General features: G+C 40.3%; 1 protein-coding gene across 2 annotated transcripts in view; it reads right to left on the bottom strand.

Moving 5' to 3' along the window:
- The window catches only part of gabrg2 (gamma-aminobutyric acid type A receptor subunit gamma2), a 45,626-nt gene that overhangs the window by 7,437 nt on the left and 11,894 nt on the right, over positions 1-26,295 (bottom strand). For both annotated transcript variants that reach the window (XM_031869091.1, XM_031869092.1), the window contains exons 3-8: positions 24,545-24,612; positions 21,446-21,666; positions 19,795-19,877; positions 17,805-17,942; positions 3,537-3,689; positions 1,047-1,252 (exon numbers count right to left, since the gene is read on the bottom strand). In XM_031869091.1, the coding sequence (XP_031724951.1) occupies positions 1,047-1,252; positions 3,537-3,689; positions 17,805-17,942; positions 19,795-19,877; positions 21,446-21,666; positions 24,545-24,612 (869 nt within the window). The remainder of the gene's footprint in view (positions 1-1,046; positions 1,253-3,536; positions 3,690-17,804; positions 17,943-19,794; positions 19,878-21,445; positions 21,667-24,544; positions 24,613-26,295) is intronic.

The following is a 26,295-nucleotide window of genomic DNA, read 5'->3' as shown; positions in this document are numbered from 1 at the left end:
TATATTTCCTCGATTTCCTATTCTTTCCATGCTTTTTAACAATTCATGAATACCAAATGAATTTCAGTCAAAGACCTCGTTTTCTTGCATACTTTCTCCTTCCTATATCTTGGCAAGTCATGCAGAGAACCTAGAGAAAAGCCCCTCTGAGATGGCAAACTGGCGTGGCACCTTCCACTTCATTAGTCATTCATTCATCCACGAGACAGTTAGAAACATTAGTTACAGAGGCTGAAACTAGAGCGCCTCACTTTCCCAAAGTTCCACTTCAACACTCCTGTTCACCCAAGCACAGTAAACTTAGTGGAGAGGTTTAATATCTTTCAAATCTAATCCCACCCACCTAAAAAAAATGACATGACCACAAAGATGGATATCAGTTAAACAACAATTCTTTGACGAAGAAAAATTCAAGTTGTTAATTTGTCTACTAATCACTTGTTTCATGCAAAATTTCTATTCTAGCTGATTAAGTGCTCGTCTCGCTGTTGAGAGGAAATGTTCTCGGCTCCATAAGTGCTCATAGAGAAATCATGAGAAATCATGTCCCTTCAAACCAAGCTGCCATGATCTCTTGAGAGATTTAAGGCTCACATCACATGACTGCAATTCTCCTGTCATGTGACATGGGTCTAAATTACAACTGTAACAGATATGTGGCGGATTAGAAAAAGGTTTTAGCGGCACCCCTCGCTCATTGATTAGTTTGTGTGGCGGCCCCTTGGAAGATGCTCCCTTAGAAATGCAGTGTTTAGCTTTTTTTCCCAAGACTTACTCCCTGAAGTGTAATACTGTGGGGCAGGGACAGTGAGAGAAATTGACATTTCACCTAAATAAAAAGATAATGTAAACGCTCTAAAGATATTACATAAAGATATAGTATATAAGTAAATAAATAAAAGAATGTTTGTAGCTACATTGAGAAATTGAGCAAACGTTCCTGGTCAGAACTTACATACAGAACTTTACTGAAACCTCAATAAAGTGTCCTCATAAAAAAACAAAAAACAAAACATCACTGTAATTAGTTTCAGAGAGACGCTCACCGGGTTTCTCCTCTTCTTGTCCTTTTTGGCGCTCGGCTTCCTGTTGCTGACAAAGTAGTGCAGCGTGCCGTACTCTATAAGTGCGGCGAAGACGAAGATGAAGCAGACTGACACAAACAGGTCCATGGCAGTCACATAGGAAACCTTTGGAAGGGATTTCCTGGCAATAGTACTCAGCGTGGTCATGGTCAGCACAGTGGTGATTCCTGGTAATGTGATTGGAGGGAAGACAGAAAATTAGATCTGCTCTAAATCACAACAAAATAGAAATGTGTAAGTTCAGTTTCTGTACTTTTTTGCACTGCCACATAGAGCTCAAAGGAATGCATCATTTTTACACTCTGAATTCTTATTCCATCTAAAAATGCTCCACAATTCTAGTTATATCATGAATACAATCATCTCGCCGTATTTAATGTGCTCGTAAATCTGTCATGAAGTTGAACATGATCCGCATGCTGCTCACAGTTTTATTCAGACATTTCTTCAGGTGTATAAAGAAGAGTTGATAAGATAGTATTGCATTTGTCACCAAAAGGTTATTCTCCCCAAAATAGTTTCGCAGTTGGAGGGAAGCTGAAACGAGCAAAGGTCCAAGTGGAGATCAAAGGAGTGGAGGTTTTTAATAATGTTCACAGATGAGAAGCAGTTCTTTTTCAATGCATTAAAACACTCAAAACTTATAGCCAAGTGCTGCGTATGATGTACATTTCCAATTTAGAAACGCACATGCCAAGGGGAGAAAAGAAAAGTCACTGGAGAATTACAGTGTAATTCAAATTTTCACGGAGATGCATAATATCATATTCATATGATGTAAGGTGAGATATTTATTTTCTGGTATTTTATTTTCTAATGTAATGCTGGAGGTTTATTTCGCTGAACAATAACAAACTGTGACTTAACAGTAATATATATATATATACACAGTATATATATATATATATATATATATATATGAATTAAAGAGGATTAGTGTTTGCTGTTTAATAGCAAGCTCTTGCAGTTAGACGCCTATAAGGACGGAGTGAGCAGCTGTTTTACTGTCCCCTTGATCCACATAGTTTACGGTTTAGCCGCCATTGACCATCACACTGACGTAGAGCATTCTTTTATCCGCCATCTGGTAACCCTCTCCCCCTTTTCGCACTCCCTCTATCTCTAACGATGATGTAATGTAGATGGAGGCGAGGTGATGACACATGATAAAGAAATGCGTTTATAAGTACACTGATATAACATTATTATCAATAGCAACATCACAACCCTCGTACTACCAAGAGTACCGCCTTGTACATAGGAGATGATTTGTGTTTAAAGTTATTGCCGACAGAAAGACATCATTGTAAGTCTAGAATAACATCGCAGTATTGCAAGTGAATTGATATATTTCTGGATGTCATTGAAGGATTAGGAATTATGTCATCTGCATTAATCCGCCTCCTAACCACCTGGCTTCCTGTACCTTCTGCATCATCTTTCAACTGAAATTAAAATATTTGACTCTTGGTACAATTTTAGCTGGGAATTAGAAGTGTTATTATTTAGACTGCAAATCATGGCTGGAGCTGCATAAGCAGGGGGGAAAACCAAATAACCTATTTTTAGACAGATTAATGATGGGCAAAGTAACGATGCTAGTGAGGTAGAAAGAGGGTTTCGTCCTGCAGGGATTGTTTCACATTAAATTATGCTCGCTAATCATCCCATCACATTGACTTGAGGTCAGGAGTTAGAGCCTTAAGGGGCCAAAAGGAAAGCTGACTAAGGAATATGTACGCAACTCCATCATGAGTGAACTTCTGAAGATGTCCAATGGATGCCGAGGGCAAGTTCAAAAGCTGATAAATTTCCTTGAAATCCTCGCTCTTGCCCTCTTTTTTCCTTGCGTGTCTCCTTATTGCATTCGGTTAGGAGGCCACCTGCATTCTTATTTTGCTGAGGCTGCATCTCTGCACTTTCCCTGCTGCATTGCATAATTAATGCCTCATTAAGGCATGTATGAAAACATATGTGCCAGGATAGGCTTTTCTAATCAAGACGAACTAGATTTGTAAGCAGCTGCCCTGTCTCAGAGGGGAAAAGAGGAGGAGGAAGGATGGTGAGGGAAAGAAAAAAGGAAAGGAGAGAAAGGCAGGAAAGAGGAAGCTTAGGCAGATTGCTTTTCAGTTTGAGGTGGTGTGTGACCACCACAGGGTTTTTGATGTGTTTCACAGCAGAGAGTAATTAAGGCCCGCTAATGAAGCACACTGGTATAACTGAAGCATATATGTGTGTTTGGGCCAAGTGGAATGATTATAAAAATGAACTACAGCAAAGGAATTGTCAAGGCTTCATGAGCAGTTACAGAGGAGAGGGATGTGGGGTCTAAAAGAAAATAAAAGCTACATTTTTGCTAAGTGACCTTTTTTCTTTTTTATAACTGATTTCAGCATGTACAGCAATTGGTAAAAACCTTGCGGCAGAAATGACTTTCTTTTTTCCGTTTACCTAATGATGTCCTTGCAGGTACAGCATCCTTGTTGATCCAGAATGAGACCCAGGAGAGGACAACAATCAGGGTGCATGGGATGTAGGTCTGAATGGTAAAGTAGCCCATTCTCCTGCTCAGGTCAAAGAAGACGGTCAGCACCACATAGTCTCCTGGAGAGAGAAAAATAAGAAAGGACGGATAAGAGTAAGGGCATGTGGAATGTGTGACAAAATATACGGGATGTAAAGTGTCTATATGGGATAGCATGTACTTTATTACTATAGTATAAAAAATGCAAAGTGATTAGTCTTGAGTATTGATTTTCACATCCATCCCAGAAGACAAGGACAAAATAATCGAACCGCGCCCTGCAGTGATGTTTAAAAAAGTATGGTTCAAGTATTAGTAGGTATTATCTTAGGTTGTTAACACAGAAACACCAAGCATGGATTAAACAAACTGATAAGTCATGGGCTGATCAATATGTAATGTTGTGTAACCAAAATCTTCACAGCATGTTTGCCCAAGGCAAGTGGAGATCTAACATGAAACGGAGTTTCAGAGAGCTAGAGCCAGACTTGCTTGGAGACACACACACAAACACACACACACACACACACACACACACACACACACACACACACACACACACTCAAACAAACCCTCATCTCTTGCCAGTAGTTAGCTGGACCATGAACACTAGCGTCCAGCTGATGATGAGCCATCCCTGGGCTGGCCGGCTGTCTGACCCCAGCAGATGTTAGGTGTTAAGAGGTTGAGGTTAGCTGAGCCCAGATAGGCCTGACCCTGACAATATGGATCATCTGGCCTGCCTGTTCAAAATGCATGCTAAGCACGGACGCACACGTGCGTGCACCCTCTTGCACCACACACGCACACACAATGGGCTTCTATCACCTTTGCAAAAAGAGTGAATTAAACCAGGACCAAACAGGAAGACAGGCATGTACAAGAACAAATTCATCACACAAATACTCCAGCAGCATTCCTGCCAGCCGGACTATGCAGCAATGCTTGCCAACAGTTACTGTCCTCTTGAGCGGTCTAACCGTGTACCTGTCTGTCAGTTTCCCTGGGTTTAATGGCAGTTCACTGCTGGCCTCCAGCTCAGTCAGTTGTCTGCTAATTGATTAACATCAGATTGTTACCGGTGTCGGAAACCTCCCCTGGCCTCTCGCTATGGCTTGTAACATGCAGGGCACAAAACTACTCTCTCTCTCAGCCATGTATCTACAGTGTGTGTTTGTGTGTGTGTGTGTGTGTGTTTAGGTACCCACAGCAAATTGAATATTCTCTGCAGCTGGGGATTGAACAGCTGGCTAATAATTTCCCTCATGCGCACAACACATACTGCAGTTTATTGAAAAACAGCCAACATCTGGGCATTTGTGTGTTAATGAGAAACAATGAGGGAACGAGATGTGTGTGCGTTATTTCTGCGAAGATATGCACTCTGTGTGTGTGTGTGTGAGTGTGTGTGTGTGTGTGTGTAAGTCCACTTAGTGTCTGGACAGGGACCAAGTCTGTGAGATTCATCCCACAATGCACCTCTGTTCACCCAGCCATTGATAGCACCATTAAATAAACCAAGTGCAATAACCTCAGCAGCACAACCATAACTGTTCATCTCACCATGTGTGTTTTCTGCTGATGCAGGCAGGTGCACGGTATATTACAGTGCGCCGCCTCGGTTTGTAGGAGTACGGGAGATACATGAAGGCTGCTCTCGGGGGTCCCACAGCCCACTATTTTGTTTTTTTTTATTAACATTACATTAGCAGGGGCCTAAAACCGAGACCCCTGACAGCTGAGAAACTGCCGGTTAATACACTTATTTCAGCTCGGTCAGCAACATGAAGCCTCCTTCATAATTCTTCGGACACTTAATGATAATGGGATTGCCACCACAGGGGTGAGGTCGGCTGGCGAAAGACCCTCCTGGCTTATGCATCTCTTTGCTAGTTTCATTACGGGGCACAGCACTTGCCAGGAAGACACTTTGAGGAGTTGTTATCGACCGATGCCCTCCATTCTGGCAGGCTGATATATCTGTATCAGCCTGCCTGCCATTATGACTCTGTAATGCATCAGTTTGTTAATGACTTCCTGATTCCACTCAATACGAAAGGCTTTCCAGTTCCGTCCCTGGTTTAAGTGTCTGGCTCTCATTTCACAACATTACCGAATGGGGAGCAAATAGTTTAGTGCTCAAGATAAACAATCCCAAAACAATTAGTGGACTGCGGACATGTTAGATGTTGTTTATTTATATTTGAATGCCTGCTTGAGTCAATCTTAACTTGTTTAATTCTTATCTGATTCTTCGATTTTTTTTAAATTATTCCCATAGCATATGTTTGTGTTTGTAAAACAAGTCTACAAAATGTGTTAATGTGCATTGCCAAGACAGTGTTTCCCCTTTTCCCTAAGGTTGACTGCTTTTGGGTGATGGGCAACCATGGACGACAGGGTAAGACTAGGTGTTACGAGAGAGTATTTTGATCGTGTGAAATTTTAGCAGGGGCGCTCATAATTCGAATATAGCGTAAAACCATTTCCTGATATCAGGCAACGAAAACAATGCACCACTAAGAGAGGCCAAACACTTGAATTTATTTCAAATGTGTACATTTTGTTCAAGTTGCACTTTAAAGTGCTGTATGGCAAGTTAGATGGTGGCTCACACTTGCACGCACTCAACGCCTGTGTGTGGGATGAAAGGTCCGTTTATTTCACATACGACTGCAGCTGTGATATCAAAGCATCCAAGCCTTCGTGCCTGCATTCATCCTAACGCGAGCCCTCAAACTAACCTTAGCTAGAACACCCCATCTGTCAACGCCAGCAGATGAGGGCGTGTTCACAGGAGTGTTCACACGCCATCTTCACAGGGTCTATATAAAAGCTCTCTTTTTTCAAGGGTGTTACCGCTGAGGTCAAATTGACCTTCTTTAGATCAACAATGAATATAAAGAAGATGTCATACATGGTGCTATGATCTCACAGCCTTTCGCATGTATCCAACGACACCCACATCTCCTGTGGTCTACAGGCAGCTGCAGTCCTAAGTCTTTCATAATCAACTGCATGTGCTGATTTCCCTCAGTAACAAAAAGCACAGTCAGAGATCAGATCTCTGTCGAGGCCTCCCGTTTGGCCTCTTTTCTTTGCCTCTCTATTACCAAAACTTAAAATTTCAACAATCCTATCATCTTTTCGCTGTAATTACATCACTAATTCAAGCCCTTTATATTTCATGAATGAAAAATGCTGATGACAGCTGTGTGAAAAATCAACTATGCAGACAACAGCTCAAATCTATTGTTTGCATTAAGATATGGTTTGAAGTATTTTCATTAGGATCACACATTTCCTCGGCAAAAGCGATTTACTACAAGCTGATGTAATCTACAAAAAAAGCAATAAAAACTTGGCGGGGATGATCATTCATCAGAATTGTGTTACTTTGTTGTTAAAAGCCGCAGAGACAACGCACTCAACAGAATTTAGACACACACACACACACACACACACACACAACAGAGCAGAGCAAAGCAGAGGAAACGAGAAGATTATTGTTACAGTATGCGCCTTCTACTGAGGTGGAAATACACACAAAAAGTGGATGTTTTATTATTATTATTAGAATACAGATATCGTTACAACATTCTCTATTTGACGGGAGAGTATTGAACCTGCGAGAGTGAATGTTGATCCAAATGTGGCTGTGCATTATTGCAGAACAGCCACAGGGGAATTCATGGGAATGAAACATGGTAATTCAGGATTGCTGACCAGGGAACAAAAAAAAAAAAAAAAAAAAACTGTCACATGAGAATATGGTTCTGCTGGCAGCCAGGCTGTAAATTGGTGTGGATATGGATGGGCGGGGGAGACCTGAGGCACATGCTGGCCATCCAATGAAGGGAGACGAGCCAGACACATGGCAGGGCCGCTGACAGGCTGTCATGCCGAGCTCCTCTCCTGTCAAGGGTCAACCAAATCAGGGGTGACAGCGGATGCTATTGTGCACGTGTGCATGTGCGTGTGTGTTGGTGAGAAAGCCGGGAGCTTTGCTAATGACCAGGGTTATGCCACGGCTGTTTGCCAGGGTCAACAATACTTACAGGGAATGTTAACTCACCACTACCTATGACATGACTAGAAGCTATATGCCAGTGATTAACCTCTTAAGCTATGTTATGCTAGTTACTATGGTTTTGCATTTTGCCTCCGCAGGCTACTGCAGCTATTCCTGCCCTACAGCGGGTGGCAAGATGATGTCGCGGCACAAAAAAAAAAAAAAAGCACAGCATTGTCGTGGTGAGTGACTGCGGGAACAGAACAGCATGATTAAACACCAGACAGGAGTCTGCAGAGTTTGATTGCCTTGTTGTTAATATTGTGTTGAATGTGACAGAGACCAATGAATATCCCTCTCTACGACACACTAATAGCTCTCACATTATTGAGAGCAACGCTGTTTATAGGATTCATGACTCATAGTGAGAATCTGCCAAATTGGTTTTCCTTACCATTATTTGAAGTGGAAAAGTTAGGAAAGCATGTTTAAAAGTTAGTATATCTATGCAGGGGGAGGGTTGGGCTGTTGCCACCTTGTGGCCCAGATGTGACTGTGATTTAGTGGTGCGTATTACCACACAAATGTGTAATCAATCTATTCACCACAAAAGCATTTACCACACAGACCATGGGGCAGTTATTCCCTCCGCTACCATCTTAAAAGATGCCACCCTTTCTGGAGCTACAGCTTATTCCAGGTCACAAACAAACATCTTGTTTACTTCTTATCCTCGCCTACACCGTTTTACTTCTCTACAGATAAGATGAGACAACTGCATTAGTGAGTTTATTACGTCATATGATGAAAACACAGGCCAACACATTCAACTTCTCTCTCAGTGCGTTATCCATGTTTCAGCTTACCTCGTCTAAAAATGGCTTCATCATTTCTTATTCACAGTCACACACTGAGGAGAGATGCAATTCACACTTGTTACATAAGCTCCAACTTCTAAAAATTAAACTGTCACTCTTCTTTCTCCCCATATTTAATATTTCACCTTTTTATTAATTATTTTTAGTCTGACCTCCTGTTTGAACTATTTTGGCCAGGTGACAAGACTTATTCTTCTTCAGTCACGACACTGATGGCTAGACTTCTTTAAAAAAAAAGGACAGATGAGCTGCAATTCAAACTAAATATAAAGCGAGGAGAGAATGAGACGCAGTGTGTGACGCAGTGAAAGAAAACCAGACATGAGCACACAAGACGAAAAGCTTTCCGGAGGTCCTATTGGTGCGGGGATCCGTTCAGCTAGGATTTGTGTGAAAATATAATGGACAACCTGAAACCAAAGACGGACGGACGTATGACTGTACAAGTTCAGACATGCACTCAGGAGGAAATGGATGGACAATATTTGCCATTGTTCTCAGTAATATCTTGCACCGTATGAATATATATTTTTAAGTGATATAACACAAGAGTGATTCAACTCGAGTAATTTTACATTTTAGCTTCCATTGTTCTACTCGACACACCTGCTGCAGGATACTGACCAGAACAATCTACAAGTACCTCCCACAGGCAAGAATTCCCACACACAAGAACTCAAACAACAGAGTATACACTTTGTTATGTGATGATATGATGTCTCAGAACATTTTACTGTTCAACAATATGATCTTATTGAGCTGTGAAGATTTAGGTCACTTTGCATTGATTGGGTGTTTTTGAGGGGAATCAGTTGACATTCACTATATCTCATCTTACTGGAATGTCTTCTTTAATGAATCATATTGTGTGCTCAGTGATAAATAAAAAAGACTCACTATTACAGGATATCTTGAATTTTTCCGTCCTAATTGCACCATGTATTGATCTTCACAATAGCAACAATGTGATTTCGTTTTACTTCGATGGATGAGCCCAGACAAACACTGTATAAGCTAAGTAAGTGCTGTTACAGATGAGAGTTCTGGATCCCTGGTTTCAAGCTTTGAAATCGAATGAATCATATTCAACACACTGAATGAATTGCCCAAAACTATAGCACTGATTTATGCCTGTGCTTACTCACACTAAGTAACATTTACTTTTAAGTACCTCGATAATCACAACGCTTTGCCAAAACAGCACTCCCAGAAAAACATGTGCCAACTTTAAGAAATTGATATTTTCAGTGCAGTAAGCCTCATATGCAAATGTTCACTTTGTGCTGAACGTCATACATGATCCTCGCTATCCAGCATTAATATTAACAATGCATTGCCTCATACAGATTCATGAACAGCTTCATTGAAGGTAACACATGTCCAAGTCCAAGCTTAGATGACATGGGATTAAATGTTACTCTAGCATTTACGAGACTTACTGGAAACAGGCCTCTGATACAATATAGTATCTCTGACAAGTATTAGCATAAATATGCAGCGATATAATATATTATCGATTCTAAGTTCTATTTTTTAAACTGTATTTAGTGCTTCCCTAGACTCCAGGTGATGTGCTGCACAGTGTCATTATAATTCATGGGAAACTCATTTTGCTTTTATTGCAAGTGTGAGATTTATGCTCATGCCATGTATTAACCAGCCAGACACAAGATGTTCCACAACCCTCTCCTCATTTCTTATAGCTAATTACTTAGAAACCTTGGGATGCAGAATTACGCAAGGCCAATAAGCTGAGTGAGAAGAACATCTAGGACCAAACTTTACAGCAGTTAATTGAGCAATGAGGTTTTGGCCCAGGAGCAATTGCTCCACAGAGTGGCATCAACTTTGAACGCATCTAGCCTCTAAACCAGCTCTGTCTGTGTCAACAGGGTACCAAGAAGAGACAGTTAAAGTTAATTTTGTGTGTGCATGCAGATGCGAGCAGTAGATGTATAAACTACATTTAGGCTGTAGTAATAGCTGGTCGAATGTAGGATTTCAAAAGTACCCCATTCGGCACATCTCTTAAAAATTACAGTGTGTATGTGTGACTATTTCCCTTCCTGCACCTGCAGGCGTACAAAGTCTCTCGCTCTACCCTCGTCAAAATCCAAGTCCAACCCCATCAACCCCTTCAGTGCTTCACACCATGAAGTAAAAGTGATGTTTCAAAATGACAGCTGCACCAGCAGAAGTCAAGAAAGACATAAACAGCTTTGACCTGTTTTGGTATTGGCTGAACATTCGCTTCTTTTCCCTTCATCTCTTCTTTTTCACGTCTACTTGCCACCGCCACTTTCCCAAAGCAATCTCTTCTCCTATGGCATATTACCATTCTCTGTTTTCAGGTTTTAATTACTAGCTTATTAGACACACACACACAGAGAAAGAGAAAGAGAAAGAGAGGAAAAGAGAAAGAAAGAGAGAGGGAGAGAAAGAGAAAAAGAGAGAGGGAGAGACGAGGGGGAGGTTGTAAAAAATTAGGACACATGAATACATGGGCAGCTAAATAAAAATCATCTCTTTTGCAAGAGTGAGCAGAGAAGAAGGGAGAAGAAGGAGGATTGTAAAGAGCAGACCCGTGTAAATGTGAATACTGTTAGTGTATGGGGCGGGTGAGGATGTGTGTGTGTGTGGAAGATGGGAGAAGGAATGGGGAGGAGTGTAAATTGGTATTTAACTTCACAAAAGTAGGATTCTGGCTGAGTCAGAGCATTTTGCCTCCCACTCCTGCCCATCACAACTATCACCCAGAAGCAAGAGGGAGAACACACACACGAGAGAGAGAGAGAGAGAGAGAGAGAGAGAGAGAGAGAGAGAGAGAGAGAGAACAGCTATTATAGCAACAGAGGATGGTTTCAGCGTGCTTCTTAACCTTTTTCCTTCAGCAAAGATTGTCATCTGATAAAAAAAACTGCAACATTTTATTCCTTTGATTTGCGGTTTTCATTTACAGCACAAAATCACGGGTGACGTATTCTGCACCACCTGTGTAGTATTTTCATTATATGTCTGATTTATTACTTTCTAAAAATAAAGGGATTTTTAACAAGCTCATTAAGACTGACAGTTTCTGTTGTATAGGTGAAGTACATGGTGCAGTACATGCTTGAATTGTATCATTCACAACAGAGCATTACTACAATATTTGACATAAACATGAATGGAGAGTAATATTTGAACATTTTCTGCTCTGTATGCATCTGCACATTACTAAATCTCATATGGCATCTCCTTTTACATTTTTGTGAATCATTCCGAGAATGTGTTACTCATCAAGACCATGTATGCATTTGAAAATTGAATAATTTCGCACAATATGCTTGAGCTTTCACATGTTTGATTTGATCAGGGATGCAATGTCTCAGAAATAATAAAAAAAAGAAGTTATTGGCATTTTGTTTTTATTGCTTTTTGTCTCCCTCCATCTTCTCTTGATTAAACCAGGCAGGTGGTGACGAGCATCCTTGCCTCGGTGGCATCATTGTGTTTCGAGAAATTTAACAACATTTTCCCTTTAATTTGCTTTGAATTTCAGCTATTGAACTCATATGTGGTGTGCCCGTTACCACACCACCACTGGGGGATTTCACAAACCTCCCGACACCAAGACAATATTGCCACACGTCTGTTCCACCTCTCTTGTAAGCTGATTTCTTTAAGAGAACAGCTGTTTTGATTTGGCAGTGCAATAGTAACACATAACAACATTGATGGAAACCCAAGTAATCATTTCATACTCCTGACACAACACTGAAATGTTATCCAAGGACCCAATGCTTTTCATCTTGACCCTCTATAAAATATATGGACCCAGATGCGATATCAAGAAGGAAGATGGAGGAAATTGTGCTGTAGCAGAACTGCATCTATTCTAGTCGTGTGCGAGAGTGTGTTTAGTGTAGCCGAGGATTCAATTATAGTCTAGTTCCCCATTTGCAGCACAGGGCCTAAAGATGCACTCTCCCAAGCTATAAGGGAAATCCTTTGGCGTGTCAGAGAGTGAGTGTGTTTATATATATATATATAGTGTATATACCGAGTGCATGGGCGTTCATGTGTTTGTTTGGCTGACTGTCCTCCTCTCGCTGGGCCACTTCCTTTCAACCACAATGCCTCCAGATTTGCCCCATCAACGAATCATCTGCAAACTGTGGAGCTCCGTAATCTGAAGAGGGCCACTGATGTATCCCTGGGCGTTCTCCACTCAAACTGAATCACACAGGCGGCCGCACAGAGACAACAGGGCAGCACGGCATGGCTTTTGGAAGGTCACTCTAAGAATAGCTTTCAATACGTAAAAAAATAAATAAAAGACTTGTATCCAGTGGAGAGCACGGACTGAAATGTGCATGCAGGCAAATGGACACAGAAGCATGCATTAATTCATGGACACAGGCGCAGACCAAAGCACTCTGAATACTGTCAAACACACACATACTGTATGTACTGCTGGCTGATGCACATAGCATACATCTGTGCTCAGCTGAAGCAACAAATTAAGCACAAGTCCTGTTTGAACCCTTACACAATCCACTGCAAGTGAGGCTAGTAACGAAACAATAAAGAAAGACAGCAATGGCATTGATTCCCTTTATGCTGGAAAGGAAAAGCTTCTTTGTAATCTAAGCAGTGCTTTTCTAAGCTGTTCCACTAATGTGCTGGGAAGATAGTTAACATCCTCAGAGAGATCCCTGTGGTAGTGCTTGATAGTTAATGTAAATGCACCACCCAAGTATATGGATCAAAAAGCTTGGGGCAGAGTCTGTCCGAAACAAAATGGGGTTTAAATAATTCCAGTAAGAGTTTTAATTTTGAGTCTACTGAAATTCTTTTTTTTTGTTTAATAAACTCCAATGATACCTTGCCATCTGCTTCCGGCTGGCTACCTGAGGCTGACGCTGCGCGCCACTTTGAAATCATGGCGGGACAAAGAAAATAATTTTATCGCAACGAAAAACTAAGTCTCCTCAAAGCTTATGACAAACTGCCAAAAACAAGCCATTGAGATGCAGCAAAGAAACTCGGTGTTCCTCAGTGTAGTCTTCTCCGCATGAGAAATACAGACAAATAAAAAAATTCAGTCATAATAGTCATCCGCTTATAGTGATCACTGATCATTTATAATGTTCTGGTTATTTGCTTGCAAAAAACTACCAATAATCCAATTGGAGTACAAGTTTATATAAAGCTGCGGTAAGTTCACACACGTCTGCAGTCCTGACACACTTGACCTCTGTAAACTGGCAAAATGGATTCTGTTTTGCAATTTCCCTTTGCAGGACCAATAAATGCCACAACTACCATCCCTTTCCATTTTATTCCTGTCACCCCTCTATGATTTTTCCACTCCTGCGTTATCTTTCTTTTTCTCTCTGTCCTTGTCTTCTCTATGATGCTCATCCCTGAACTCCAGCCTGGCAGATGGGTGAGAACACAGCTCCCAGCATCAAGCTTAACCCAGCCACTGAGGGGTTAACTCAGTGCATCTAGTGCCTTGGCTGTCCTACCTTCAACATTGTCTGCATCTCTTTTTCTCTCTATTCTGTCCACTGGCGTCCTTTCAAGGGTCCTTGCTTGTCACAAGCAGCAGTGAATGTTTCTTTTTTTGTTTTTTATGAGATTGTGTACGTGCATCCAAATGTGTGTATGTGTGTGTCTGTGTTTGTAAATGCAGGTATAAGCTTCCAGGCAGTAGAGGCGGCTCTGATGTGAAGTGACATGCTGAGAGACCAAGTCTTTGGACACTGGCTGTGAGAAGGAAGAGAACCCCCCCCCCCCCCAAAAAGAGCCTTTACAAACAGCTACAACACAACTGGATGAGAGCAGCAGATGGCATGTCAACGCCCCAACCCCCTTTAATTACAATATCACTCAATCGTTCTTTAATCATGCATCACTTTTTATTTAAAAAAAAAAAAGAAAAGATACTCAGAGAATACGAGTACAGACACATTAATGCGGGAGTAGTGTTTTTGTTCAAGTTGAGCCTGGGAGAGGCTGGCTTGTCTCACAGAATGAGAAGGAATCTCTTCCTCTGACTATTTGCTACAGCCTTCATTGCCGGGATACGGCCAATTCACACTGCCTGCTTGTCTGCTTAGCTTAGCATTATACGTCCCTCTGTTACCTCACCTGACCCATTTCAATTCAGTTTTGCTGAGAGTGGTTGGACTGGAATACTGTGAAAAATAAGATTTAAAAAAAAAAAAGAATATCTGTAACCAACTAAAACCTTCCATGCCGGACAAAGAACCCTTCTCTGAGAGGGATTCAGTGTCTGGCTAGTGGACAACGCAGTATTGTACACACCATCAGATGAGTGCCTGAGCCCAGGGCTGTCTGGTGGAAGGACATTCTCCCTACTCTATCTACAGGCCCCCCGCTAACAAGACTCCTTCAGTGCGAATGCAGAAGTCGACACAGCAGCTTTATCCTAAGTCAATTTAACAACAACCGAAAAGATGATTAGTGTTTGTCCTTTATATAAAAACAAAACATTTTTTTGTACATTTCCCAGAAAGCAGAAGCCCGAAAATAAGGAAACAAAGCCATATGTAGGTAATTTAAGATATTTATGTATATTTGATCGGTAATACCAGAAGAAAAGATGAAATTGAAAACGGTAAAAGAGGATTTTGAATGAATTTACTGAAGAACAAATAAATGCAATAGTGTTAATAAGCATTTAGTTTGAAAAGATCTTGATCCCCAGGAACTATGTTTTTAATAATGTTTGTTTGCAATTAAAATGTACAAAAGTAGCTGCTGATGATACAGCATGTTATGGAATATTTCTACATGTTCAGCATACCTTTCAGGAGTGCTACTCGCAAAGTACTTGAGATGACGGGGGTAATTATAAAGGCCCCAACTGACGGCTTTTTGAGACAGATGTTGTGTTCGTGAGTCTTGAAGCAGGTCAGATACCCAAACTGACTGCAAAATGAGACAAGAGGTCTCTCCGCCACAGCCAAGGTTCTCTGCTCTGACAAGAGACCAGATGGCTGTTTGTGGAAACAACAAACCAGATCAGATAGAGGGAGAGTCAGAGGACGCTGCAAATTCTCCACTACAGCTCATCCTCCCACACAGATAGCCTTTTCATGTTGTCACTTGAACATGTTGTGATTGAAACAGAAGGAAAATGTAAAAGCATGTTTTTAAAAAACAAAACAACATTTTTTAAATCAACTTGCACCAGGGTTTTACAACGCACATGCACTGTGCAAGGGTGTGTGTGTTAGCACTATGCGTCAGTGACATTCTGTTCAACTGTGGCGAATTACAGAACGACTGGCTGAATTCAGTTATTCCCACGGCTACTGTGTGTGCGAGTGCAGTCGCATTAAAAAGACAAGTGTAACCAGGGCTAAATGTGTGTGAAGTGACTATTTCTGTTGAAACACTTGGAATAATAAACTATATTGCAGAGGCCAACGCATCATCTTCCTGTATCTTTAGAGTGGGTACGTATCAAAATTGTACTGTGATCAAACTCAAAACTGTAAACAGTTGTTTTCTTCTCTTTGTGTAGCTAAAGTACGTGCTTCTCACAAGGCAGACTTGGCTTTTATTGTGAAAGGTAAGCAGCATACTAAATGATTAGATGCTGAGCTGCAAATGAAAGCGAGAATAACGACTCTTCTGTCACATGTCTGAAACAATGACTTTACTTTCTGTAACCTTCCAGCCTGTAGCACATTCTAAAGGGATGGAGTAAGGCCAAAAAACATCCATTCCCCCTGATCAATACTCGCATAACAGAAAGACTAGGATGAATTGACTATCTCATAAAAAGGAGATTGAGTTGGAGAATTAAAAAAAAAAAAAAAAAACTTTTTACATTGGTGTTTATAGGGAAAAAGCCTTTCTTTCTTTGTCATCTCAAAATGTCCAAGTTTAAGCCAATAAATGCGGAAATGGCAGTATTTCTTTCGAAGCGATCAAACAGTAGAATTCTTGAGGGGATATATTACTTGTACATATAAAATAGACCCTTATTTTGAATGTCCGTTGTCAGCTCCTCCAAGCCCAAACAATTCCTTGCAGAGTATTACATACATTACATACCGATATCTCATGAGTATAAACATAAACAAACAAGCATGGATGCAGACACAGTAGCCCTCTTCTAAAACATCAATACTGTCAGGGAAAAGCAGCTGTTTTTCCTCAAGCAAGAATTCATATTCCTGCATTCATTCGGAATGGAATCCAGCAAGTATACAACATAATGAATGATGCACATTGTCCCTCTCTGTGTGTTATTTCAAAGGCACCACATTATTTAACCCCACCCACCCTTGTTAGAGCATGCCGTGAAGGATATTTGACTAGAATAGCAGAAAAGTCAGAAACGTATGCATTGAAAATAAATGAGCAATTTTTACTGACAGTGTTTCTATTTTGCAAATAACATCTTGGCATCTAAAATGTATCATAACTTTTGTAACTTATTCTTATAGTGCATTGCTTTCTTGACATTGGTTCTTCAGTTATTGTATCTGTAGAAAATGGAGCAGAATATAAGATATGAATGTAATATATTTGAATAATTTTATTGTATAACATCCTAATTGCAAGTCCACACTCTTAATAATGACAGAAGTGGCTACAAAACTAAGACGATCAGTCATCACACATGTGGAATAGTAACACAATTGGACCATAAGGTACGTACCATAAGATTACCATAAGGATTACCATAAGGAAAGATAGTCAAGACAAGTCATATCAAAACTTTAACTTGTGCACAAAACTGGAAAGGGGATGTATTGTAAGAACAATACATCCCACAGGGTAGTGATATATGCAGTAGGTAGCCATAATGGATTTAACTTGAAGAAGTGTGAACTAAAAGTGGATAAAACATCAAGAGTCATGTCAATCAACAGTGATTGTTTACAGATCAGACTTGGAAGAGGAATGGCAATTTTGAGAGAGTCAGAGAGACATCGACTTTACTTCATAACGTGTTTAGAGTCACTGGCATGCATGTGTTAAGCCTGATTATAATAATAATAATAATAATGCCTCTCATATTTCTGTGAATAAAATTTCAGCATATCATCACATTACGGTGATGCTGCCTGCATGCTCCTGCCTCCATCAGATTAAATATATCATGCCCGACATGAATGTTGTGTCACGCAGCACCCACAGATCAAGAAATCATTTCTACCACACAAGCAATGTGCCACTGGCAAAGAACGAGTATTGAAGAATGATTTTTTTTAATTTTTAAATACATTTTTTTGAAGAAGCTGCTTGTTAGAAACAAGTATAGATTATTTTCTTACCAGAGACAGTCCTGACAATCTCAGAGGTGTTCCTCAGGCCCACGAAGGAGAACTGGTAGAGCCTCCAGGAGCGAATGTCCCCGACCTCAACTGAGCTTCTTTTCCACTTGTAAATAATCTCCTCCCTGGGGTAGCCATCTGAACAGGGAAGAACACAGTTACATTGAGCTTTGTCACAGGGAGAGGAGAGGAGAGAAGCTTGGTGCAGAAATGACACAACATTAATTTCTTTAAGGAGATATCTTAAGACTTGACTCCTTAGATAAGCGCTCTGCATTATAAAAACAACGTGTTTGAAAACTGTTCAATATAAAACAAAGACAGAGACGCAGTCTGTTCTATTTTAGAGTGATCCATGCAGACAAAGTCAGTAAGCTCGGAGGGGAACTGTTTCATGAAAGAATCATCAAATAACAGACTCCTGACAAAATATGCAGTCCATCTGTGGAGTGAAAACTTGAAAGCTGAAACACTCAAAATTGATCCACGTCTGTCTATGACTTGGATTCCAGTAATGTTATTACATCAAGAGGATGCTCTCTGGTTGTGAGAATTACAATAACAATCTTACTCATGCTATTTCACTTAGACGTTGCAGAGCATTAACATAATCAAATGATATTTGTTAGTATTGAATTCATGTCTGGTATCCAAATTTCGATTAAAAACTTCTTTAAACTAATAGTACGTTACATTTCGGAACTGCAACTCCTTATCCTGCGAAGGTTGTCGTCAGTCTAGATATGAGCTGTGTGCAGCCGACAACGGAGCGGCTTGAATAATGCACATGAAGCTTCCTCAGTTCGAACTTTAAACGGCTTTATTACTAAAGTGCTCTCAGGCATCCAGTAATGCTGAACCTCGGAGGAGAAGGGGAATGGAAGAATCTGCCCATTTGACACATTACAGCCAGGCAGGCGGGCAGTCTGCTCCTTCGCCGGCAATGCATCCAGGACAAATTATTGATTCAGTGTCCTTTTGGGAAGCTAGAACAACAATGCTCCGTGAGCTCAATGTTGTGAATTCACTTTGAGCAAACTTAAATGATAATGGTGCATCATCTGTATCTGTACAGCATTCTCCTAAACCGCTGCAAAAGAGGTTCAGGAAACTGGTAAATCTACAATGCTTTGTGGCACGTGTTGAGAAAATATGCCCGCGTGATACATTGCTGCACACTGCTCAGTGCTCCGCCTGCTGCCTCTGAGATTGAGCTCATGCACTGTACATCAAGCGATTTTCAAAGTTCTGAAAACATCCACGGCTTTCATCAAATTTAAATGAACGCTTCTGTTCCATTTTTAGGCCCGCTACCCCTCCGCTTTCTCTTTCTTGTTGCTCTGGAGCTATTTAGGAAGCATTCTCTCTGGAGAATATCCCATGGTGCATCTCTCTGTAGATCCATAGCGGCCTCATTAGCATAACATACGCTCATCATTCGGAGGGACTGACTCATTTGGATTTGTGTCACTTTTTGAAATGTCTTTTAGAGCAGTATTGACAAAGTGCAGGAAAAAATCAATCAGTACTCAGCCTGTTGGCAATACGACATCTATTATTAAATCCCCTTAATGAAGAATGCCTATGTACTGTATGTATATACTATAAATGAATGAATGAATAGTTTAACAAACGTTTTTCTTCAAATATGTCCTGTCGTAACACATAACTACATATAGTTATATTTTCCTCATTTATTAAAGAACTCTTTGAAGACGAAGAAAGCATTTTAGCTGGCAGAGAGTGCAAGATATACTGTAGCTAGTGTACATGCATGCATATATATGTTAAACCTAAATACACATGTGACTCGTCTTACTGGAGATTGGAGAGGTCTGAAGGAAATCCTAAACCTGTTGCATAATGATTCCTTTAATGATGTCTTCGTTGGGCTCATATGTTGGTCGTTCATGGGCACAGCATGTGCGTGTTTGAGATGAAACAGAGGAAGAGGTAAAACAGTAGGGGCTCAGCATATGGACAAACTTACAGCTTGAAAACTCCAGGGGACACGAGTGCTCATCCATCGGGAAGTTGTTCAGTTTAAGCTGGCACTCGGCATCGATGGTCAACCTGCAGATACACAATATTTCGATCATATACATATTTATTGTATTCATTTATTTATTACAGTCTGAATTACACCCCTATCCTTATCAATATTAACACAAGGAATTATGAATTAGAATTTCACCAAACTAAATTGATGGTTTTCACAGCAACACACACACACACGTCTCTTCGTTTTCACACTTGAGGGAGTTTGAAGGTAGTCATTAAACTTCCCCTTAATGAGAGAATGACCTTAAATGACTTTACCCATCCATGCACCCGCTATTGTCATGTATCATTGTCCTCCCAATCACTGCGGTCATCCTAATTAACCAGTGGTTAAATTCAGAGTTCCTTAACAAATTAATGAAGTGGAGGGATAGTGTTCTGCACAGCAGAACATCCATCACGGCTTGATTGACTCCAGAAAGGTTCACTTTCTCCCTTATTATCACTGATGACATATTGTGGTGTCAGCATAAACGTCCGCTGTATTTATGATGGCGTGCAAAACATGATAATAAGCACAATTAATATATCCCCTTCAATCTATCCTCCTGTTTCACATGTTTGTTGTTGGCTTCATGAGTTTTACACTCATAACCAGTGTGCAGTCAGTTTAATATTGAGCAACCAATAACATTGAACACTGTGTAGTACTTCCAACCCACCAGAGGAGTCATTTCCTATCTACTATATGTGTCCAATCAATTGCTCTGCAGGCAACATTGGGCTGTATTTAGCAATATATTAATGTTTTCTTTAGAAACTTCCCAAACATTTCTGAAACACAAACTACTGAAAAAAATATATAACAGGAACATGAAAAATGTTCAAACCATATGCTGTGTAAGAGTGCCTAAAAACATAAGTTTAGGGAGATGTAGTTACAGTGTTCCCTTGCCACTAACAACTTCCTGCATATTTCAGTAGGGCAGATTTCACTTTCGCTGATAAATGTCACATTTAAAATGCTGAAATTTAAAATTGCCCAAGGCCTGTTCAGGATAATCAGTACAATGAATCAGTGTAGTGTAGAGAGGCCGTCAATTGTTGGGTACTTCAGTATACTTTCTAAAGTACACACAGTGATTATGGTGGATCCCAGGAAGAGATGGAAGCACCTTGGTGGCAACAAATTGATAATAATCCAAATAAAAAATGAAATGCTGCACAGTTATCGTTCATTCTTAGTCCAGTTTAGGTGCTCAAATTGTTGAATCGAGGCTAATTACCATGCATTTTCACTGTTATCTATTGTTTCCTAATTTATTCAACCGAGAGCACTAGAACTAATTGTTTCTGTAAATAGATTTTGAACTCCCAATTATCTTTCCAACATAGGAGAAAAAAATGCTCTTTTACACTAAATCTAAAAATAGAAGCACTTTTTAATCTTTTGGTTTAGAGAAAATAGCATTAAATGTATCCAAAATGGTATGGATAATGATAACTGATAATTTAAGCTTTCAATGGGATAAAATGGTAATAAGTGGTAAATTAAATAATTCTGTGACACAATCAATCCAACTGTTAGAACTGATTTGAGTATTGTTCATTGCTCATCTCAGACATTCCTGAAATTTTACCTGAGGGTGTAGAGTATCCGACCGTCATTCCAGATACGAAGCATGCGATTGGGTGTGGTGATCCAGTGGGCGTCGGCCTTCTTCGAGTTGCGGAAAAAAGTGTCTGGGATCCAGATCTTCCCAACCATGTTGCTGTTAAGACGTAGAACCTTCATCGAGCTGTTGAATTTTAACCTCCTGTCGTACCAGGTCTGAGCAAAAAAGATGTCGATGGTGTATTCCTGAAGACAGATAAAACAAGGTTTTGTTACCCAAATTGTTACGTTCAACTTTGAGTTTAAAAGCTGAACGTGCTTTATATAACACACCAGATAAAAGTCTGTGTCAGGAAAACCTTGCAAACGGTATTGTTTACAACCAATGCTGTCACCAATGCCTGGCTTTTAACTGTGATAAACAACCAAATCAAATCGAATTGTGGGCTACAAAAGCACTGGTTCTTCTGTCTGAGGGGAACTTTTCTGTGGTAGTCAAACACTTAATGCTGGAACACATTTGCAGGCACTTTTTTCCACAGACAAGAGGGTTTCTATTCAGGCCAAGAAGTCCTTTTGTCCCTCCTAAAGAGCTCTGTTGAAAAAGACCATCTTGAAGCCCTCAACCTGAAAATTAAATGTTCAACGGGGCAATTAATAATTCCCCTTGTTTGGCTCAAGTATTATCTAACCTCATAACCTGCTGCCTTGGCAGCACTTTGTCCTGAGCCTGACAAAACCATCTGTCTCCTATTCAGTCCTTGTAAGAGCTGTGTTAGAATATACGTATGAGGGATGAAAAGCGGCATGGGGAGAGTTGAAAAGCTAAGGTGAGAGGGAAAGGAGACACGGTGAGTGAGAGGGCTCTATCGTGTCTTTCATATGTATTTTGTTATTTGGAATGGTTGAGCCCTGACGTTCAAAGTGAAGTACAGCTGGAGAGAGAGAAAACATCTGGGGATTTGTGTGCAAGAGGGCATAGAGGCATTAACTTCCGGACAAAGCTTAGCCCGACAATAAAGTCTAAATCCATGCCACAGAGTCCTAAACGAGATTAGAAAAATAACATTTTCACCAGGCGACGTTACTATCCTTTCAACATCCTTTTTTCCCCACCAAGGACAGCCAGAGAGTTCAAATCCAATGATGAGAGACAGATTGAATGCCTTAGGATCTGTGCCCTGCTTAGTGTAATGAACATCTATTTATTTTAATTTTTTTCTGCTATTGTACATGAGTTACAAATTTGCCATCTTTCAAAGCTTCGTCCTGCATAATTAAGACTTAAAAATTGTGTTCGTGCTTGTGTGCTCTTCAGAAAATCTACCTACCACATGTGTCATGTCATAGTGTGACCGCACTGCCCAAACCACAATAATTACATATGAATGTGAAGCGATCAGTTACGGTTCCATGTCGGCGAGATGCCCTCGTCACACAAACGCAGACTCCCTTATGCGAGCGCAAACACACATTTTCTAACTGATACCATCAATGCTTTTCTTTCAACTTCAGTGTGACTGCAGTTATTGAGAGTGGGTGTTTTAACTAAGACTAAGTGAAACGGAACGCCACCACCATGTAGAGCAGACTGCTCTGCAGAATAACAATAGAAGTGGGTTCTCAGCGGGGACGTGCTACAGAAAACAATGACACATAAAGCAGCGCTGATGTGAGATTTGCTTATCCTTCTTTCTATCCAACAAACATTTGTGTTTTCCTCTCCACCATCAGATGAACTGTTCTCTTTGTCGTCACTGCAGCAGGACAGCTATATATTCTATTACTATTCCTCAGTTTTCATTTTTCGAATTCATTAGTTACTGTGCATTGTTACATCACCACCAATGGAAATCAAAGAAAAAACATGGAGTACAATCTGTCGATCTGAAACCGAGAGCTGAAATTCAGTTCCAACTCGTTAAATTGTTATTTTTATTAATAGGGCCGCACTGATACATATCAGTTTTGGAAGCTGGTACTGTACAAAAAAGCAGCGCTCCCACTCATATTGGCTGAAACTGTTGTGCATCGCTGTAAGAGTAATAAAACAAATGCTACACGGACGTGGCTTTGTGAACATAAAAAGCTTCTTGCATCTTAAAGTAATACAGCGTTTTAAAAAAAAACATGATTGCATTCTGTTTATTCTATTGCTACCTTAACATTTGTACTCTATACACTAGCAGAAGAATAATGAGAGAAACTATTATTGGACCAATACTGATTTACAAAATGGAAAGCAATATAATAATGCATGTACCTGATAATAGCAAGGTTAACCTCTACCTCACCAGAATGTAAGGTTATACATTTGTCGATAACTGAACTACTTTTAAAAGAAAAAAGGTTTTTATATGCAACCTTTTATTAAAGAAATGTTTATCAAAAACAAACAGCATTGCGGTTGGTGAACACAATTACATTTAGCACAACCAGTACACAATTTGAATGTGTCACTTTCACCATTAAAACAGATAGACATGATCAAAAGTCAAAAGTCAAAAAAAAACAAAAAGCCTCATCTTCAAACCAGATCTAAGGAAAATCAGAAGCTGGTATATTGATTTGAATACACTAAGAGCTTGAACAGGTGACACCTCGGTTTGTCGCTGATGTAATTCTTGGCAACCACAAAGTGCGAGCATCTTAGGATTTGCCAACTCGCACAGCCATTCGCAAATATGCTGCTTTGAAATCTGGCTTGTGTGTTGAGCAACACAATTGGTCAACTGTTTATCAGTATTTCTAATTTGAAAAAGAAAAGAAGATGTTTAATGCAACGCAGGTGCAAAGGCCAGTGCAGTAGTTAAGTAGCTGATTGACACCTGCATTGTGTTGCTACACTACAAGGGCAGAAGGGCAGCATAGTCATTAGATGGACCAACCAATCCACCGTGACAGCAAGCATCTGCTCTGCTGAAGTGTGCTTGAGCAAGACGGTGAAACCCCGCTAGCTCCAGAGAGCTACCCTCGACATCATTATGCGCTCAGCTCCCCGAGGATGGAGGTAGGCCGAAGACATTTTTTAAATAAATATCCTCCATTAGTTACACATGCAGTTTATGCCTGATTATTGATAAAAAACATTGCCATATTAACACTATATTCCAGTATTACTCACCATATTGATGGCATTTACTGGCCCGATGCTGTTGACAAACATGTCTGTGTGGATCACTGTTGGTTTCACTGAAAAGAAGCACAAGAAAGTCAGTTTTATAGATGAGCAACTATTTATAGATGAGCAACTATTTCTCATGCACATGCACACACAAGTTTTAGGAAGTTTCTTTTTTTTTAGTTTTGTCTTCATCTTCATCGTCAATGAAGAAACAAGGGAAATAATCTCCTTGTTGTTAAAGTGTGAATACGAAGCAGCTGGACAGCATCACTGCTCAGCTGGCTTTCAGTGGGATGTCGTGTTAAGTTCCATTTGATACACACCTGATTGACAGATGCAAATGATGAAATCATGAGAAAGTTTTGAAAGATTGCACACTGTCTGCACCAAGTTCAGTGAAAATGCAACATTTCCTCATCCACAATACGAAACAACAGCTTTATACTGAAGCCACTAAAATCAATCAAAGACAATGGAAAAATGCAATTAGAAATTCAAAAAACTAGATGTGCAATGCAGAAAAACGGATTTTTATCAAAATAGAGCCAATAGAGGAAATGAAAAAAACACTATATATGACTTTCATTATATAATATTACACAAACATATCAATCTAATATTTCAAGCAAAAACATTCAAGCAAATAGTCTCATGTTTTATAACATATCAGGCCAATATGTACACACAATGAAGACAGGTGTAGAAAACAAGCTTCACATTAAATCACCTAAATGAAATGATCCCACTTTACTTTCATGACACTGTATTACGTTATCAGGATTTTACCAGGTGTAAGATGCATCAGATAGCGCTAATGAAATAGAAAACCTTGCGCCTTTGTCTGCAAGGAGACGACATCAGAGCCTACAGGGACAATTTCATCTTCAAACAGGCCTCCTGACAATGTCAGAAAACCACATGCACTGTCTGTATTTACTGCCAAACTCCCATCCCATTTACCACAATACCTTTGTGCCCTCTGCAACATCCCATCCATCCCTTTCCTACCCTTCTATGCTTCAGGCCTGTGGGCTGCTCTTGATAGCCAATCAATTACTGTCTTTTCTCACAGACCTGCTGATGCCGGGCGCTCCCACAGTGACGGGCTTTTCTGTTAGAAGTGCCTCGTAAATATCGTGACTTGAAAGGTTTGAGGAAGCACTACAATTCTGAGCCCAATGGAGACGACAAAAAAGCAGAAGTTAAATTGTAATCTATTTAATGTTAAACACAAGCACTAAACTCACAGCTAGACCTTGAAGACTGGGTGCTGGATCCTAAATGGAGATGATAAAAAGGGGAAGACAAGGACAGCACCCCAAATTGACTTTTTCTAATATTGCCAGACGGATGTCAGAAGGGTGTCTTGCCTGAAGTGCCCATGTGGCAATATCAAAAAAAAGGAAAATTGGAGTGCTGTCCTACTCCTTCCTTTGTTAAACTATTGAACGTTGCAATCTTCATGTATAAATCAAATATCTTAGTTTGAACACTTGCATGTGTACATGCATTACACCTTGGTGTCTGCTGCCTACACTTAGTGAGATGGGCAGACGTCAGAAACAGTTTGGCTCAGGAAACTTGAAAGCTTGGTGTCAAACAAGACACCCATGCTCTGTCAGACCCTCCAAGTCATCCTGGATCACTACACTTGCGTGCACTTCACTACAATGCGTATCTTTATGGATGGCTGGACGGTGCCTGAGAAGAGAGTCTGGGTTAAGATATGGGAGCAGGAGTGAGTGTAAGAG

The sequence above is a fragment of the Anarrhichthys ocellatus genome, unplaced genomic scaffold (assembly GCF_004355925.1).
Source record: "Anarrhichthys ocellatus isolate YVR2014 unplaced genomic scaffold, GSC_Weel_1.0 scaffold46, whole genome shotgun sequence".
Classification (NCBI taxonomy): domain Eukaryota; kingdom Metazoa; phylum Chordata; class Actinopteri; order Perciformes; family Anarhichadidae; genus Anarrhichthys; species Anarrhichthys ocellatus.
This window is presented reverse-complemented; position numbering and strand designations above follow the sequence as displayed.